General features: G+C 41.7%; 1 protein-coding gene across 7 annotated transcripts in view; it reads left to right on the top strand.

Annotated features, from left to right (window-relative positions):
* The window catches only part of GANC (glucosidase alpha, neutral C), a 63,545-nt gene extending 51,194 nt beyond the window's left edge, over positions 1–12,351 (top strand). For 6 of the 7 annotated variants that reach the window (XM_027553626.1, XM_027553629.1, XM_027553625.1 and 3 more), the window contains 6 exons: positions 589–665; positions 3,202–3,276; positions 6,915–7,028; positions 8,257–8,369; positions 10,866–10,969; positions 11,576–12,351. In XM_027553626.1, coding sequence (XP_027409427.1) covers positions 589–665; positions 3,202–3,276; positions 6,915–7,028; positions 8,257–8,369; positions 10,866–10,969; positions 11,576–11,685 — 593 coding nt within the window. In that variant the 3' untranslated portion in view covers positions 11,686–12,351. Of the gene's footprint in view, positions 1–588; positions 666–3,201; positions 3,277–6,914; positions 7,029–8,256; positions 8,370–10,865; positions 10,970–11,575 lie in introns of those variants that run through there. The other variant, XM_027553631.1, reaches the window with a different exon arrangement.
* Positions 12,352–18,434: the final 6,083 nt, after the last annotated feature.

An 18,434-nucleotide genomic window follows, 5' to 3' on the forward strand; every position in this document is an offset into this window, starting at 1 on the left:
TGGTGCTTTCATACCACAGCTGTGCACAAAGTGAGACTGTGCTGGCCTATGTCAGGGTCCCTGCTGTAATCCTAATACACCGTAAGTGCATTAATGATAGGCAATGATACAGTCACCTCTGATCACCTGTCCTCTTTCTAACTCACAATACATCTCCCTGAGGAATCATTGGCTCAACTCACCAGGATCTCTGCCTTTAAGAAGTTCAGTTGAGTGGTCTTTGAAACCACAAAAGCACTCAATTAAGAGAGCAGCATTGAAATGTATACATTACCATATGTAAAATTACATAGCCAGTAGAAATTTGCTGTATGACACAGGAAGCTCAAATCCGGTGCTCTGTGACAACCTAGAGGGGTGGGATGGGGTGGAAGGTAGGAGGTGGGAGACAGGTTCAGAAAGGAAGGGACATATGTATACCTAAGGCTCATGCATGTTGATATGTGGCAGAGACCAACATAATAACATAAAGCAATTATCCTCCAATTACAGATAAATAAATCTAAATTAAAAAAAAAATTTAAGGAGAAGGGATGTTTTCAGACCTCTCATAATGATATTCAACTTTATTTCTTCTCCACTTTTCAGGAGGTGCTTTATTGGTTCATCCAGTCACAGAACCAAAAGCTACTGTTGTTGATGTGTTTCTGCCAGGGTCAAGTGAGGTAACAGTAAACAACAAACATCTGCATACCTTACGTGTGTATGTCTTCCTTTCGAACTTGGTGGCTTAAAACGACAAAAACTTATGCTCTCACAGTACTGGAGGCTTGAAGTCCAAAATCTTGGTGTGGGCAGAGTTGGTTCTTCCTGGAGGTTCTGAGGGAGAGGCTGTGCCATGCCACTCTCCACGCTCCCCGCTTCCGGGGGCTGCCTGCGCTCTTGGCATTTCTTGGCTTGTACCCACCTCGCTTCAGTCTATGCCTCCATCTTCACTGTGTGTGTCTGTGTCTCCTCTCCCATCTGTCTCTTACGAGACACTTGTGATGATATTTAGGGCCTATGTAAATAAATCCAGATAATCTCCTTACCTTAAGATCCTCAATTTAGTCAAATCTGTTCCCCTAAAGGTAATATTCACTCCTTCCAGGGATTAGGAAGCAAATACATCTTTTTGAAGGGCCACCATCCAGCCCACTACACCTGTCATCACTGATATGACAATAACCAGGCTTTTCTACACAAAGCCCATGAATGATGTTCTTTCTGCTTGGTTTCTCTAGGAATTTGTAGTTCTGAAGGTGGGGGCTCTTTACAAAGGTTCCCCTGCAAAGCAGAAACCTGAGAAAAAGGTTAAATATTACAACAGCTAAATGAAATGGCTTGCCAAGCATTTCTGCTAAGAGTTTCTTAAATTAATTCTAAGTGCAGGCTCCCATTAAGAGGAGCTAGCTCCCTGTCTGACTTTGCCACAGTTTCTATTAATGACCTATTATCATTTCAATCACCCTGTTATGACTATGTAGCCTATGCTTTCAACACTCCTGTTTCCAGGAGTGTTCTGTGATTGTTTCTCTTGCTACATCTTCCCAAAGCCTGGGTAGGAGAGCCGCTGCTTCTTGCTGATTAGCTAGTAAAGTACCACAACGGGCAGAGAGCTATCTCACAGCCTGGCTGTCACCTTCCCGTGTTCTGTACAGCACATCCCTCTCCTGCAAGTCTCTTTCTTGGGGAGGCCTTCTCTGACACCCTCTTTAAGATTACAGACCACTCCCACTGCCCCTGGTACTATCCAGTTCTCCTGCATCCTTTATTTGTCTCTGTAGAACATGCCATTTTAAACACCCTAAAATTTACTTTTATGTTTTTTTATTATTTATCTCTCCCATTAAAATGTTAGCTTTTTGAAGGCCATGATTTTTATCTGTTAATGGCCTCGCATTAATGGCCTATCTGTTAATGTATCCCTCGCATCTAGACAGGCATGTGGCACATAGTAGGCCATCTGTAAGTACTTGCTGGGTGAGGAGCTCAGTAACTAAGCTCTGGGTCTCATCTACATGGTGTTTTGTACCAGTTGTACCCTTCTTAGGCTGGGAATCTTTGATTATGTTACCACACACCCTACGCCTCTCATTTCAGTCAGACTGGAAATGGTTGATGGGTAATGCCCAAATCTTGTTTGAATCCTTTTTTTTTTTAACCTTTCACTCCCACCAACTTTTTATCTTGAGCTACTAGAATTCACCAAAGGAAGACATTACAAGGAAAGATAGCTAAGGGATTATCCCTTGTAAACATAGACACAGAAATCCTTGACAATACATTAGGCAACTGAATCCAGCCAAAGATAATACTTCATGACAAGGTAGGACTGATGCAGTTGAATTGAGAGTTCACTGCAGCTGACAATTGTCAGGGCACAGCCCTCTCCCAGTGATGGCAGGACAGTGACAGATTCAACATCCCAGCTTTATACAGCCTCTGATAATCCCAGGAGGTGAACTGTGGCTGCCAGAAATTACACTGGACTAGAAGAGAGAAAAAGGTTTTCTTTTCATCCTTAAGATAGTATCTTAAGGATTTATCCCATCAAATTACTTTGGCAGGAGCTTTTTGGCACTTTAGCAAGTAAACCCCCTCGATGGGCATCTCAGATAAGAGTTTGAACCTCGTCCCTGAATTGTACTCTGTTTTTAAAAAATGACGCTGTATTAGTAATCCAAATTTCCATTTGTTTTTCTCTAAGGTCTGTTTCCCTGTCAGATACTTCCTTTTCTCCTGCCTCATTTGTAATTTATTTGCTTGCTGTGTGCTTTTCTGTTTTGTTGTTTTCTCTCTTCCATCATCTTTTTCACTATAAGATCATTACATTTTTATAAGCCAGTTGAACTATAAAATCCATGAGGCCAGGTTCTAGGTCTTTCTGTTCACTTGTGTGTACCCAGCAATGCTGGGCACATGGTAAGTTGTTCAGTAAATAACTTTTGGATGGATGGATGGAAAAATGAATGGCCTTTTAACTCAGCTTAATCCATCTCAGTACTAGGTTAGTTAGTCCTTTGGGATTTTCTTAAAAGCATATGTTCTCTCGAACTTCTATTCAAGATTTTTTAAATTATACTTAAATTTTTTTTAATTATACTTATTTTAGCTTTCTGGTTATTTGAAATCCAACTAAATGGATGTTTTATTACATGATGAAATCATGAGAAAAACGTGCTTATACACATTTTTCCACTAAGGTCTATTTCTTTTCAGATTTGGTATGACTCTAAGACATTTGCTCACTGGAAAGGAGCGTGTACAGTAAAGATCCCAGTAACCTTGGACGCTGTAAGCTATTTTCAGACTGTTATTTTTACCTATTGTGCTGATTAGTTTACTCAGGCTGCCATGACAAAATACCATAGACTGACTGGCTTCAACAATAGAAAGTTAATTTCTCACAGTCTGGAGGCTGGAAGCCCCAGATCAAGGGGACAACCAGTTCAGGTCCTGGGGAGGATTTCTTCCTGGCATGGAGACAGACACTTTCTTGATGCATCCTCTTATGGTAGAGGGAGTGTGTGCTCGTCTTGTCTCTTATGACACTACTCGTTTGGATCAGGGCCCCACTCCTATGACTTCATTTAATCTTAATTACCTCTGTAAAGGTCTCCAAATACAGTCACACAGGGGCTTAGGGCTTCACTCTGTGAATTTTGTGGGGACACATTCAGTTCATAACATGTGCCTTCATAGCAAGAGCCAAGGACGTCAGTGTATAGTAACATATACACATGGAGACTGAATGTAGATTAGTAGAGGGGTTCCCTGGTGGTTCAGACGGTGAAGAATCCGCCTGCAATTTGGGAGACCTGGGTCAATTCCTGGGTTGGGAAGATTCCCTGGATTGGGAAGATCCCCTGGAGGAGGGCATGGCAACCCACTCTAGTGTTCTTGCCTGGAGAATCCCCAAGGACAGAGGAGCCTGGAGGGCTACAGTCCATATGGTCACAAAAAGTTGGGCCCAACTGAGCAACTAAGCACAGCATACAGCACAGAACTGAAGGCAGGGAGAGGTTTGGGGAGCAATGGCGAGTGACCATTAAAGGGTACAGGGTTTCTTTTGGGGGGTGATTTTTAATTGATTATGCTGATGGTTGCATGATTCTGAATATACTAAAAACCATTCAATTGTACACTGTAAATGGATGAATTGTATGACATGTGAATTTTTATCAATAAAACTGCCAAAATGGGAAGGGAAAAAAAGAGTATAAAAATAACATGTACTCTGAGTTCACAGTTTGGAACACTGAAGACACAGTTCTTCCACATGTATTTACCTTTGTGTGTCTAAGAAAAAGAATCACACTGACAACAGGGAGTAAATACGGTGATAGCACACGTACCATGCAGAATGGCCTCTACAGCACCAAGTCAGGACACATGAGTTTCTAGTTGGACCTCTAGGCCCAAGGGGAGGCTATGAGTTATGATGTTAGACCCAGAGCGGCCCATGCAGGCTGCATTTCCTTTTTTAAAAATTAACTCATTTGTTATTTATTTGGGTGTATCAGGTCTTGGCTGCAGCACGCAGGGTCTTCACTGTGTCATGTGGGATCTTTAGTTGCGGTGCACAGACTATCTAGTTGTGGTGTGCAGACTTACTTGTCCTGCATGATGTGGGATCTTAGTTCCCCGACCAGGGATGGAACCTGAGTCCCCTGTATTGCAAGGTGGATTTTTAACCACTGGACCACCAGGGAAGTCCCCCAGGGTGCATTTCTGAAGGGAAGTTTGTTCCTGCAACTGAATCACAGCCACTACCAGAGACTTGAAGTAGTGTGAAAATTTTTAAATAGATGTATGTTATTTTTTTAAATTCTCAGCAGCAATATGAACTCCATTATAGAGAAAATAGGGCTTCCCTGGTAGCTCACATGGTATAGAATCCACCCAGGAGGCCTGGATTCAATTCCTGGGTCAGGAAGGTCCCTTGGAGAAGGGAATGGCAACCCACTCCAGTATTCTTGCCTGGAAAATCCCATGAACAAAGCAGCCTGGCAGGCCATAGTCAATGGGGTCAAAAAGAGTCAGACATGACTGAGCGACTAACATGTTCACGTTCACATAGAGAAAATGATTTCAGATGCCAACTTTCAGATCTAGAATAGACCTTAACATTCATCTGCTTGAATCCCTCATGCTTACAGGTGAAGACAGGGAGGTTCAGAGAAGTTAAATTACTTGTCCAGGGTTTCAGCTAAATTGTGAACTGAGATAAGAACTGAGATAAGACCCCAGGTCAATTGGACTTCCACTCCAGGGCCTATCCATATTAACTTACTGCCTCATTCTTTGAAGGAAAATAAAAGAAGAAATTGACTGATGCAGGTGGGGAAGTAAATGTGCTTTTACTTCTTGCTGCGAGTCAAGCAGACGGTGGACATCTTGCCTACTCCACCCTCACTGACAACTTTCTGTATACAGCAGTCCCCCTTATCCGAGGCTTCATGTTCCTCAGTTTCAGTTACCTTCAGTCAACTGTGGCCCCAAAGTATTAACTGTGGTCCAGAAATACTAAATGGAAAATTCCAGAAATAATTCATAAGTTTTAAACTGCATGCTACCCTGAGGAGCATGATGAAATCTTGTGCCATCCTGCTTCATCCTGCCCAGGACATGACTCATCCCTCGGTCCAGCAGATCCAAGCTGTGTATGCTACCCACCCATTAGTATAGGGGAAGGTATCATTATATAGGGTTCAGAACTCTCCTTGGTCTCAGGCATCCACTGGGGATCTGGGAACGTATCCCCCGTGGAGGAAGGGGGTGCCTACTGTATTCTAGCTCTTCTCCCCACTGGCAGCTTACTCAAAGCAAAGTATAAGCCCTTATGTGATCCAGGGAGCTTCCTAAGAGAGGACTACACTGGGAGGCACGGAACCTACTGGGTTGTCCTTGCCGGGAGTGCTATTCCAGAAGACCCATGCCTACAGCTCTGTCGTCAGAGTCACACCAAGTGCCCTTGGCAGGTTCTATAACAGAGATTTCACAGATTCACCCTCAGAATTGAGCCAGTCATCCTAGTGATGCAGGGAAGCAGGGACCAAGAAGTGTATAGGCTGGAGTAGGGACAACAGTTGTCTATCCCAAACCAAGAAACCACCATCTTTTATGAACGTATACACATGTATATCTGGGCCTGCTTGCATAGACATAAAAATCCCCTCTTTAGCAGGGTCCTAAAAATAAACTTGTTATATCGACAGGAAAATTAAAAATACAAAGCAGGAAAGGCTACCTATAGGATAGTCAGAATAGATAATAAGTGGATGGAGAGTGAGAAGTTTTCCCTAATAATTTTTTAAATGAACCATTTTTAATATTTGAACTCTTTTCCTTTTAATGCCAGGGCCTGTGGTAAGCTACAAGCTGGGAGAAAAGAATACCCCCTTCCCCATGAGGGATATGTTCCAAGACCCCAAATGGATGCCTGAAGCCAAGGAGAGTACAGAACCCTATATAAAGATATTTTCCCCTATACTAATGAATTTGTGTTCACAAATTTATTTTGCTTTAGAGTCTGCATTATAAAGAATGTATAATGGGACTTTCCTGGCAGTCCAGTGGTTAAGAATCCACCTGCTAGTTCAGAAGACATGGGTTCCATCCCTGCTCTGGGAAGATTCCACATGTCACAGGGCGACTAAGCCTATGCACCACAGCTACTGAACCCATGCACTCTGGAGCCTGTGCTCCTCAACAAGAGAAGCCACCGCAATGAGAAGCGTGCGCACCACAGCTAGAGAGTGGTCTGTGTTCAGTGCAACTAGAGAGAGCCCAAGCGCAGCAACAAAGACCCAGCACAGCCAAAACTAACTAAATAACATTTTTGAAAAAAGAATGTATAATGAAATATTTTAAAAGCCTACTTTGAAATTGCCTTATATGAATCCTCCTCTGAGAGTATTCTCCTATTGTAGATACCAGTGTTTCAACGTGGTGGAAGTGTGGTACCAATAAAGACCACTATAGGAAGATCCACAGGCTTCATGACTGATTCCCCATATGGACTCCGAGTCGCTCTAAGCACTAAGGTACTTGAAAAATATTACTTTTACACCTCTTGTTTGTTATGACTCTGTCTCTTTACAGTGGTAGCTTTGAGTGTATAAAAGTGGTGAAGCCCATCTATGGGATAGGTGGTTCTGATGTTTGTCTAGAAATCAAAAATTTGAATCATTTCTGCATCATTGTCCAACTTATCTAACTTTCCTGGAATTGTTCTTCAGGGAACTCTGAGAACTAGAAATGATAGAAATTTCCTCTAGGGTACTGTGACCCTTCATGCTCTGCAGCTTGGCATTGATCACCACTGGGCTGAAAGCTCATTGGGCCATAGCAGCCTGCCATGTGGATTAGCCCTGACTCTCAGTCTCCGATAAAAGGGTCCTGTGTCTATGCAACATTCCAGGGACGCAGTCCCACACACAACAACTTTCATTCTCATTGGATGGCTCAAACAACTAAAATCTCCTAGAGTAAGGTCTGGAAGGATCCAGAATTGATCTGTTCTTTTGAGGAGATCTTTTGAGCTGAATGAGGCCTATGGCAGATTCCTCTCCTAACCGTTTGCCAAAATACAGTGCCAGACACAAATCCTCACTCTTAATCAAATGTTATAATTCACTTTCTTTTTCTTTCATTTTTCTCTTCCATCCATTTCTTTTAAGCATGTATTCTTGGGTCAAACTATGGGCCTTGGGCCCATGGGAGGCCATGGAATAAATTGCAAGAGACTTGAGGTCCATAGCTCATGAAGCATTGTCAGTTAACAGGGAACTGCCATATGGAGTGCTGTGACATTGTCTGACATGCAAAAGGGATCCTCCTACCAAAAGACAGTAGGAAGTAGGCACCATTCTCCAAATGGAGGTTCTTCTAAAGATAGCTAATCTCATCTATTATGTTCTTTTTCCTTTTAACTTCAGTTTCACTGGGTGAACATTTCTTGACCTGTTGTCACATTTTAGGGCAGTATTTTTGAAATCACCTATGCCACTGACCATACTTCACAGTTTAAATCTCTTTCAACAAAGCCTAACTCTCTGTGCCTCCTCTTGTGTGACTTCCTTATTCATATTATTTCACAAATGGGTATTGAGTGTTTATATAGTTTATGATGACTTTGTATAGCTTTAATATTAAGCAGTTGTTCAACATAATTTTTCACAGATTTTGTAATCAGTTATTTCCTTTAGGGAGGGACAGTCTTTTCCAAGAAAACTATTACATGAGCATACTCTCTGTGATTCCACTCTCCAGGGTTCTGCCATGGGTGAATTCTATCTTGATGATGGGCATTCTTTCCAATACCTCCACCAGAAGCAATTCTTGCACAGGAAGTTTTCATTTTCCTCAGGTGTTTTGACCAACAGGTAATGGCAGCTAAAAGAGCCATGTGCTTTCATAAATAAATTATGCTATCCATTTGCTATCCTTAAATGCACAGCTAATGTTTTAAGGTACTATTTTTAAAAATTAATAATGAAGGCCATTTGTATTTTTCATCTTCTTTTCTTCGAGATTGATTAATGTATGATATAGAAATAAAATTTTAATATAAATATACAAGTACAGTATACAAATACAGTTGTAGTATATTTACAGTATACGGTGTGATGACTTGATAAATGTATACATTGTGGAAGTATTCCCCTCATCAAGTTAATTAACACGTCCATCACCTCACATGTTTAACCTTTTTTTTTCCAGCTTTTGATGAGAACACAAGTTCTACTCTCTTAGCAAATTTCAGTTATGCAATACAGGATTATCAACTGTATTTGCCATGTTGGATATTTGATTCTCAAACCTTCTTCATCTTATAACTGAAAGTCTGTACTCTTCTACCAGCCTCTCCCTACTTCTCCCACCCCTCACCCCCTAGAAACTACCATTTTACTCTGTTTCTATGAGTTCAACTCTTTTTTCCTTTTTTTCTTTTTTTTTGCATTCCTCATATAAGTGATGCCATTCATCACTTTGTTGAATATTTCAGTCCACTTCTTGTACTGTTCAGGTCTGTGTTTTGTTAGGTACTTTTTAATATTTTCCATATGTATTGAAATTCTCATTTTGTTCATGCACTGCTCTTTGAACTTGGTGAGCATCCTTATGACCATTGGTTTGAACTATCTATCAGGTAAACAATTTATCTCTATTTCAATAAGGTCAGTTTCTATAGATTAATCATGTCCTTTTGTTAGGAACATATTCTCCTGTTTCATCTGCCTTGACTCCTGGTGGTGTTTCTCACATTAGATAAGACAGCCATGTCTTCCAGTCTTTACAGACTGGCCTCATGTAGGAGATGATCCTCATTGATCAGCCTGTCCTGAGCTCCTTATAGCTTCCAGACCTTTGTGATTATCCACACTGCCATGTTTGTTCTTAGTGACTGCCAGTAGTTAAGGATATGGTGAGACCCATCCGTATCCCAAGGGGCATATTTTAGTCATCACCTATATACAGGCTGATTAGAACCTTCACGCAGTAGCTGGGAAAGTATGCAGTTAGATCCTTTCCAGGAAGGACCTGGGAGATGGATATTTTTGCCTGCTCCCTCTGCACTGAGCCCTGGGGGGATAGCCACACTGCCTATTAACAACTGCTTCTTTATTTGCTGTAATTAACTCTGTTGGCTCTCAGAGCAAGGTGATTTGAGGGCCTATCTCTCCAGGTGGGAGCCTTGAAAGGATGGACACTGGAAGTGTGATCCAAACCTTTTACTTTTCCTGGAGAAGCTAGGAGTTGCAAATTCTTTCCCAATTGTACGGAACTATGCCAGGGGTGGGCTTCCCTGGTAGCTCAGCGGTAAAGAATCCACTTGTAGTGCTGGAGTCACAGGAGATGCAGGTTCATTCCCTGGGTTGAAAAGATTCCCTGGAGGAGGTCATGGCAACTCACTCCAGTTTTCTTGCCTGGAGAATCCCCATGGACAGAGGAGCCTGGAGCCTATAGTTCATAGGCTCACAAAGGATCGGATACAACTGAAGTGACTTAGCACGCAAACATGCCAGGGGTGGGGATTATATGGAAAGTGTGTTTCAGCCTTTCCTGCTTGTTTTGATGTGGGTATTTTCTCAGTCACCCAATGTGCAGGAGTCACTCAGCTAGTTTTCTGGTTTCTCTCAAAGAGAATTGTTCCATGTGTAGCTTTATTTTCAGTGCATCTGTTGGAAAAGAGAAATTCAGGAGCCTCTTATGTTGGCACTTTGCTCTGGAGCCCCCGGGAGTATTTTTCAATCACTCTTATGAACATCCCTTCCTTATTGTCTTCATCTTCCTTTCCTTCCTTCTCTGAAAAAGGAAAAAGAATTCAGTATAAATTCCTATTAATCCCATTTATTTATCTGTTCAAACATTCATTAAGGATCTGATTTCTTGCAATTTGATTGCAGCATCCAAGTCACATTTGGGACTTCAGTGTCCTTAAGTGATGTCCCTCCAAATGGCTTGTTAAAGGAAGACTACTGGTTAGCTTGGGCTTCCCAGATGACTCAGTGGTAAACAATCCTCCTGCCATGACACAGGAGATGTGGGTTTGATCCCTGGGTCAGGAGGATCTCCTGGAGTAGGAAATGGCAACCTGTTTCACTATTCTTGCCTGGAAAATTCCATGGACAGAGGAGCCTGGTGGTCTACGGTTCATGGGGTTGCAGAGAGTCAGACATGACTGAGCACGTGTGCACTGGTTGGCTTGTCTTTGCATATAGAGTCGTCTTTTTCCATCTCTTCATCCTAGTAAATGTGACAGCTATATGTTTCATGCCTCCATAGGCATGAAGGATGGGAGGGGATGGTGATCTGGTAGCCAGTCCAAACCCCTGTTCCTCTCCTTTTCCTAATGTCATTTGTTGTATCTATTCCAGCTGTGCTGACGAGAGGGGTCATTATCCCAGCAAGTGTGTGGTGGAGCAGATCTTGGTCCTAGGCCTCAAGAAGCAGCCATCTTCTGTGACTGCCCACTCAGCTGGTAAGGAAACAGGCCACTTGGTTCTATAAGCATAGAAGTATTTGCCATGAAGAGATGGTTAGTCTAAAGCTGATGTAATGTGCTTAGCCACGTGGACTCTGCTCTTTCTGGCAAGAGTCAAATATACTAGTATCTAGAGGGAACGAGGCCATCCTGCTTCTTTCTTCATCAACTGTCTTTCTGCTCATTGTAAGCTGTTAATATTTTCCCGAGGGAAATCATTTGGGGCTTGAAATAATATTGTAGCTTTTCTGAATATTTGTTTTAAACTGTAGGTATCTAAAGTTGTAGGGAATCCTACTGATATTTATTGAGTTTCTTAAAGGACCCGGGACAGGATATATCTTTTTTCAACCTACTGAATTTGCTGGACAAATCACTTTGCTCCTTACAGTTTCTTTTCATTTAGTCTTTTACTCAAAACACTGGAGTGCTTCATGTTTTAAAAATTCATGGAAGTCCAGGAGTATAAGTGGTATTAATTTGGATTCTCCTATATGGAATATAAGATTTTATGACAGAGACAGAAACTTTTTAAATTCAAAGAAAAGACATTTCTTTCCTGGATAGTCAACAGACTTTCCCTTTTACTGTTTGGATCTCTAGATGGCAGCGCTCAGCCTGTGGCTTTTACATACCATGCCACAACATCCACCCTGAAGCTGGAGATGCTCTCGCTGAACATTGGTGCGGACTGGAAGGTGCGCGTCCAGTGACGGAGCAGTGCACCTGGTGGCGGAGCCAGGAGCAGCGGCGCCTCTCCGCCTCCCCTGGGGCCTTTTATGCGATTCGTGCCACGTGCTAATTGACTTCTCTGGCTTAAAGTCAGCTTTCATTAGTCACAGTTTATTAGTGAACAGTAGATTTCAGATTTTTCAGATGTTACATTCTTAGACGTGCTGGGAATCATACTCTTGGTGTCACACACCACTTCGACATGCAAGTGGCCCAGAGACATTTATAGCATTCACAGACCTCGCGTTGCTCCTTGGGCCATGGCCTGGGGTATGTGCTGTGGCCCAGTGGGGAGCTTCTCTTTGAGCACAGCTGGGTGAGTTTGTTTCAAGTGACAGGTGGGCCAAGCCCACCTTGTGGCCCATTTGTGAAAGCTCGTCTCAGTCCATGTGGCCAAGCCACTCCAGCTCCAGCAGCTGAGCTGCTCAAGGTCTCTCTCGAAGTGGACAGTGGCCTCTGGTAACCACCTCCCCCCACAGATCTCTTTTACCCACTTAGACATGGGCAAGGCAGCCCTTTTCTAGTTGCACTGTATGTACTGCAGCAACAGGGAGTTACTCTACCTTACAGACTGAAAAGCTGGCTTAAAACTCAATATTCAGAAAACTAAGATCATGGCATCTGGTCCCATCATTTCATGGCAAATAGGTGGGAAAACAATGGAAACAGTCATAGACTTTATTTTCTTGGGCTCCAAAATCACTGCAGATGGTGACTGCAGCCATGCAATTAAAAGATGCTTGTTTCTTGAAAGAAAAGTTATGACCAACCTAGACAGCATATTAAAAAGCAGAGACATTACTTTGCCAACAAAGGTCCGTCTAGTCAAAGCTATGGTTTTTCCAATAGTCATGTATGGATGACTTGGATCACAAGTGGGGAGAGTTGGACCACAAAGAAAGCTGAGCGCTGAAGAATTGATGCTTCTGAACTATGCTGTTGAAGAAGGCTCTTGAGAGTCCCTTGGACTGCAAGAAGATCAAACCAGTCAATCCTAAAGGAAATCAGTCCTGAATATCCATTGGAAGGACTGATGCTGAAGCTCCAATACTTTGGCCGCCTAATGCGAAGAACTGATTCACTGAAAAAGACTCTGATGCTCGGAAAGATTGAAGGCAGGAGGAGAAGGGGACATCAGAGGATGAGATGGTTGGATGGCATCACCGACTTGATGGACATGAGTTTGAGCAAGCTCTAGGAGTTGGCGATGGACAGGGAAGCCTGGCATGCTGTAGTCTATGGGGTCGCAAAGAGTCGGTCATGACTGAGTGAACTAAAGTAAGAGACTGAATCAAAAACACAAAGGGAGTCTTTTACTTGTCATGTTTTTTGGGTCTCCAAAGTTCCAAATTAATCTTCTTAAAATTCTAATCTCTTAATATTGGTTTTATTAAATACTGTCTACTACCCAAAGATTATTTGTAACATGAGTAAACTGTAATTTAAATTAATAACATAAATACCCACCATCAAACTTCAGAATAAGAACATGGGACTAGACTGAGGGTGAGGTAAGTGAGACACTTGCCTGGGACAGAAAATATACGGGGATGCCCAAATTCACAGTAATCAAAATAAATAATACTTTAATGCAATATTTTAAAAATAAACACTAAAAGAAAAAAATCCATGATGAACAAATATCACAATTTTAAATAAGGATAGGATCAATATACCACATTTTGCATTTGACTCAGATCCTAGTGCAGCTCGGCATGGGCTGGAGCACTACACCACAGCAGCCCCTTGGGAGGTCCCCAGGGACTCCCTGCGGCTACAGCATCTGCTGGGGCAGCCTCGTATCCTAGCCCTCCTCAACATACACACTTGCTTATCAGGCATCCTCCACTTAGTAACTTGCCAACTGCCACCCCAGTGCCTTCTGTTCCCTGGACCCAATATCTACTGCCTGCCCTCTATGTATGCAGATCCTACCATCTGTCCAGGCACAACTCAAATCCCACTTCCCCATAGAGCCTTTCTAACTGCCTAACACCCACAACTCCCCTTTACCACAAGCAGTGATTTTGCCCTCCTCTGACAGGCAGCCCCACTTCTACATAACATGCAGTCGGATGAACATTCTCTTGGATGGCCCCTCAGTGTTTCAGGTTCGTCTGTCTTGTTTCCCTATTAGATGGCATGTTCTCCAAGATCATGTTATATTTCTCTTATATCTGCCAGAGCACCCTTATACTTGACTTTTAGTAATGATTGGCTGACTGATGATTAAAAATTGAGAATTGAATATACTTGTTTCTGCTTGACTTTTATGACATAGGACTCTTCCCTCCAGATATAGTAAATGTTGTGCATTTCCTGGTAGACACATTTCATTGTATCAGTTGAACTTTGCACTATATGTAAGTAACACAGACATATGCAGATTCTTTGTTCCTATTTCTACAAGTTTTACAATTAAGGAGAAAGGAAGAAATCTCCATCGGCTGAAGTTTTATTTCCCAATTTCAGATTTCCCTGCCAACCTAATTGGAAAAGACCCTGATTCTGGACAAAATTGAAGACAGAAGGAGAAGGAGACGACAGAGGATGAGATGGTTGGATGGCATCACTGACTCTATGGACATGAATTTGAGCAAGTTCCAGGAGTTGGTGATGGACAAGGAAGCCTGGTGTGCTGCAGTCCATGGGGTCATAAAGAGTTAGACACGACTGAGTGACTGAACTGAAATGAACCTGAAAGCTGAATGTTCTTATCTAATATAAATGATGGTTTTTAATAGCATTTAATGGGAAATAGATAGGGAAACAGTGGAAACAGTGTCAGACTTTATTTTTTTGGGCTCCAAAATCACTGCAGATGGTGACTGCAGCCATGAAATTAAAAGATACTTACTCCTTGGAAGGAAAGTTATGACCAACCTAGATAGCATATTAAAAAGCAGAGACATTACTTTGCCAACAAAGGTCCGCTTGTCAAGGCTATGGTTTTTCCAGTGGTCATGTATGGATGTGAGAATTGGACTATGAAGAAAAAGCTGAGCACCGAAGAATTGATGCTTTTGAAGTGTGGTGTTGGAGAAGACTCTTGAGAGTCCCTTGGACTGCAAGGAGATCCAACCAGTCCATTCTAAAGGAGATCAGTCCTGGGTATTCATTGGAAAGACTGATGCTAAAGCTGAAACTCCAGTACTTTGGCCACCTCATGCAAAGAGTTGACTCATTGGAAAAGACTCTGATGCTGGGAGGGATTGGGGGCAGGAGGAGAAAGGGACGACAGAGGATGAGATGGCTGGATGGCAGCACTGACTCGATGGACATGAGTTTGGGTGAACTCCGGGAGTTGGTGATGGACAGGGAGGCCTGGCATGCTGCAATTCATGGGGTCGCAAAGAGTTGGACATGACTGAGGGACTGAACTGAACTGAAAGCTGAATAATCAAGACCTATCTTCAGATCAATATATATTGCATGTCTATTCATTTAAAATATTTTGGAAACAAGGAATGTAACAAGAACTGTAGAGTAAGTTAGTGAGGAACTTCTCTGTCTTGACCCAGAACTATACTGAAAGGTTTAACTAGACACATTGAATGGAGAAAAATACAGCCTGGGTGTTCTCGAATGTTCTCTGCTCTTAATCGCTTGTCACGCTTTCCCCATCTCCTTTTTCTGATGCTAAGGTCCAGAGAGCTTTGACCAACTTGGGGCCAGGTTGATCTACAGTGTTCAGTTACCTTGTTGTGGCTGATTCTGGATATGCTTTCTCAGGAAACTGGATTTAATGTAATAAAGTAGAATCATTTCAGGAGTGATTCAAACAAAACTCTAAAATGAGTGTGTAATATGTCTTTCCTTTAAGACTTAAATGCCCTGAAATGAGCTGACAAATCAGTTTAAAAACAGGAACTGCTCAAAAGCAATATGGGCAAAGGTAATTCACAGAAGAAATTGAAACAGGCAAAATAAGTATGAAATATTGACTCATTGGAAAAAACTCTGATGCTGGGAGGGATCGGGGGCAGGAGGAGAAGGGGACAACAGAGGATGAGATGGCTGGATGGCATCACTGACTCGATGGACGTGAGTCTGAGTGAACTCCAGGAGTTGGTGATGGACAGGGAGGCCTGGCGTGCTGCGATTCATGGGGTCGAGAAGAGTTGGACACGACTGAGCAACTGAAATGAACTGACTGATGCTCAGCCCTATTAATATTTAAAGAAATTCAATAAGGGCTGCCTGATTGGCCAAGATTAAGATGAAACTGACATTGGCATAGGAGCTAGGCATTCTCATGCATCATTAGAAGAATTAGAATAAGTATAATCTTTCAGGATGGCAATCTGGCAATAGCATCAAAATTTTTAATTTGCATACTTTAACCCAACAATTCCACTTCAGATAAATTGCTCAGAGCTACTAATTGCAATGTGTTTTATACTGTTGAAAACCAGAAATAAACTGAATGTCCTTTAACAGGAGATTGGTTAAATATAACCCTTTCATACAGTGGAGTGTTATGCAACCATTAAAATAACAACCTATATATATCAACATAGAAGTATGTTCTGGATAAAATGTCTACTGAGTGACTTCATTTAAGTAAATAATAAACCAAAATTTGAGGTACCATCCTATACTGTGCAGAGTGAGAAGGACATAAAAAACAGCTCTCTCAGAACTGTTTCAGATTGAAGGAGGAAATAGAGAGACATGACACTAAATGTGTTCTCTCCTGGAACTAAAAAGGAAATTACTAGGACAGTTGGAAAAATTTGAATGGGATATTTTGATTACATGGTAATTTTCCTAATTTTGAGAATTGCACCATGATTATATAGAAGAATTTCCTTGTTTTAGGAAACACATGGAAGTATTGAATATTAAAGGGTAATGGGCCCTCATAGCTCTAACTTACTCTAAAATGGCTCAGAATATAATTTATGTATGTATGAGAAAAACAGAGAGAAAATCAGCAAAATGTGTTAAAAATGTTACAACGAAGAATCTGGATGAACCATGTACAGGAACTTCTTATACTATATTTTCAACATGCCTGTAAGTTTTAAACTATTTCAAAGCAAAGTTTTAAAAACAAAGGTGCTGAGCCATATCTCCATAGTATCCAGTAGCTGTAAAAAGTTTGGTTTCTATTATTGTAAAGGGTTATAAGGTGTGGCATGTAAAATAGGATGAAAAATGGGGTTAAGAATGAACTCCAGGGATTTCCCTGGTGGTTCAGTGGTAAAGAATCTGCCAGCCAATGTGGGGGACACAGGTTCTATCCTTGGTCTGGGAAGATTCCACATGCCACAGGGCAACTAAGCCCACGCACCACAACCACTGAGCCTAGAGCTGTGCTCCTCAATGAGAGAAGCCACCACAACGAGAAGCCCTCGCACTGCAGCTAGAGAGTAACCCCTGCTCACTGCAACTGGAGAAAGCCTGTGCACGTCAATGAAGACCCAGCACAGCCAAAAATAAAAAAAAGAAGAATGAACTCCAGACCACTATGGAGAACAGTATGGAAGTTCTTTAAAACACTAAAAATGGAATTACCGTATCCATTTTTCTGGTTTTCAACAGTATAAACCACATTGCAATTAGTAGCTCTAAGCAATTTATCTGATTTATCTGAAGTGGAATTGTTGGGTTAAAGTATGCAAATTAAAAATGGATATGGTAATCCAGCTTCTGAGCATGTATCCATGTATCCATAAAGGATGAAAACATAATTAGAAAACATACGTGCACCCCAATGCTCATAGCAGCACTGTTTACAATAGCCAAGACATGGAAGTAACCTAAATGTCCATCAACAGAGGAATGGATAAAGAAGATATAGTACATTTATACAATGGAATATTACTCAGCCATAAAAAAAGAAGTAAATAATGCCATTTGCAACAACATGGACAGACCTGGAGATTATCAAACTCTAAGGCAAGTAACTCAAGAAAGACAAATATCATATGATATCATTTATATGTGGAATTTAAAAAAATGAAAGAAATTAGTTTATTTACAAAACAGAAGTAGGCCCGTAGACTTAGAAAACAAACTTATGGTTACCAAAGGGAAAAGGGGGGTGAGGGGTAAATTAGGAGTTTGAAATTAACAGATGCCCATTACTATATATATAATAAACAACAAGCACCTACTGTATAGCACAGAGAACCATATTACATATCTTGTTAAAAACCTGTAACAGGAAAGAATCTGAAAAAGAATACACACACACACACACACACACACACATACATGTCTGAATCACTTTGTGTATACCTGAAACTAACACAACACTGTAATCAACTATTTACTTCAATTTAAAAAATTAAAAAGAATGAACTCTAGTACAAGAAAATACGTTTATTTCTGATGCAGCAGACCTCTTCAGATCATCAGATGAGCTGTTCTTCACTTGAGAAATGCCAGCCAGGCCAAGTCCTCTACTTCAGGGAACACAAATACCACACTCAGAGCACCAGGCCAGGAGACCCTGACTGCCCCCACCCTGCCCCCCTGCCAATGCTGTGGCAGCACTCTCTGAGCTTTTATATGTGTCTCCCCACAGAGGTCTTGTCTGACTGCAAGGGCTGACCAAGGAACCTTACATCCTGGTTAACTGAGATTGGCCTATCAGATATATAGGGAATAGCCATAGGGAATTCTGGAGTTTGGTCTGTGTGTAGAATTCCTTCACTTTTTCACATCCCTTTTAGTATCAGTGTATCATAATGATAGCAGAAACACAGTCAAAACACTTAAA

This window comes from Bos indicus x Bos taurus, chromosome 10 (genome assembly GCF_003369695.1).
Source record: "Bos indicus x Bos taurus breed Angus x Brahman F1 hybrid chromosome 10, Bos_hybrid_MaternalHap_v2.0, whole genome shotgun sequence".
Classification (NCBI taxonomy): Eukaryota; Metazoa; Chordata; class Mammalia; order Artiodactyla; family Bovidae; genus Bos; species Bos indicus x Bos taurus.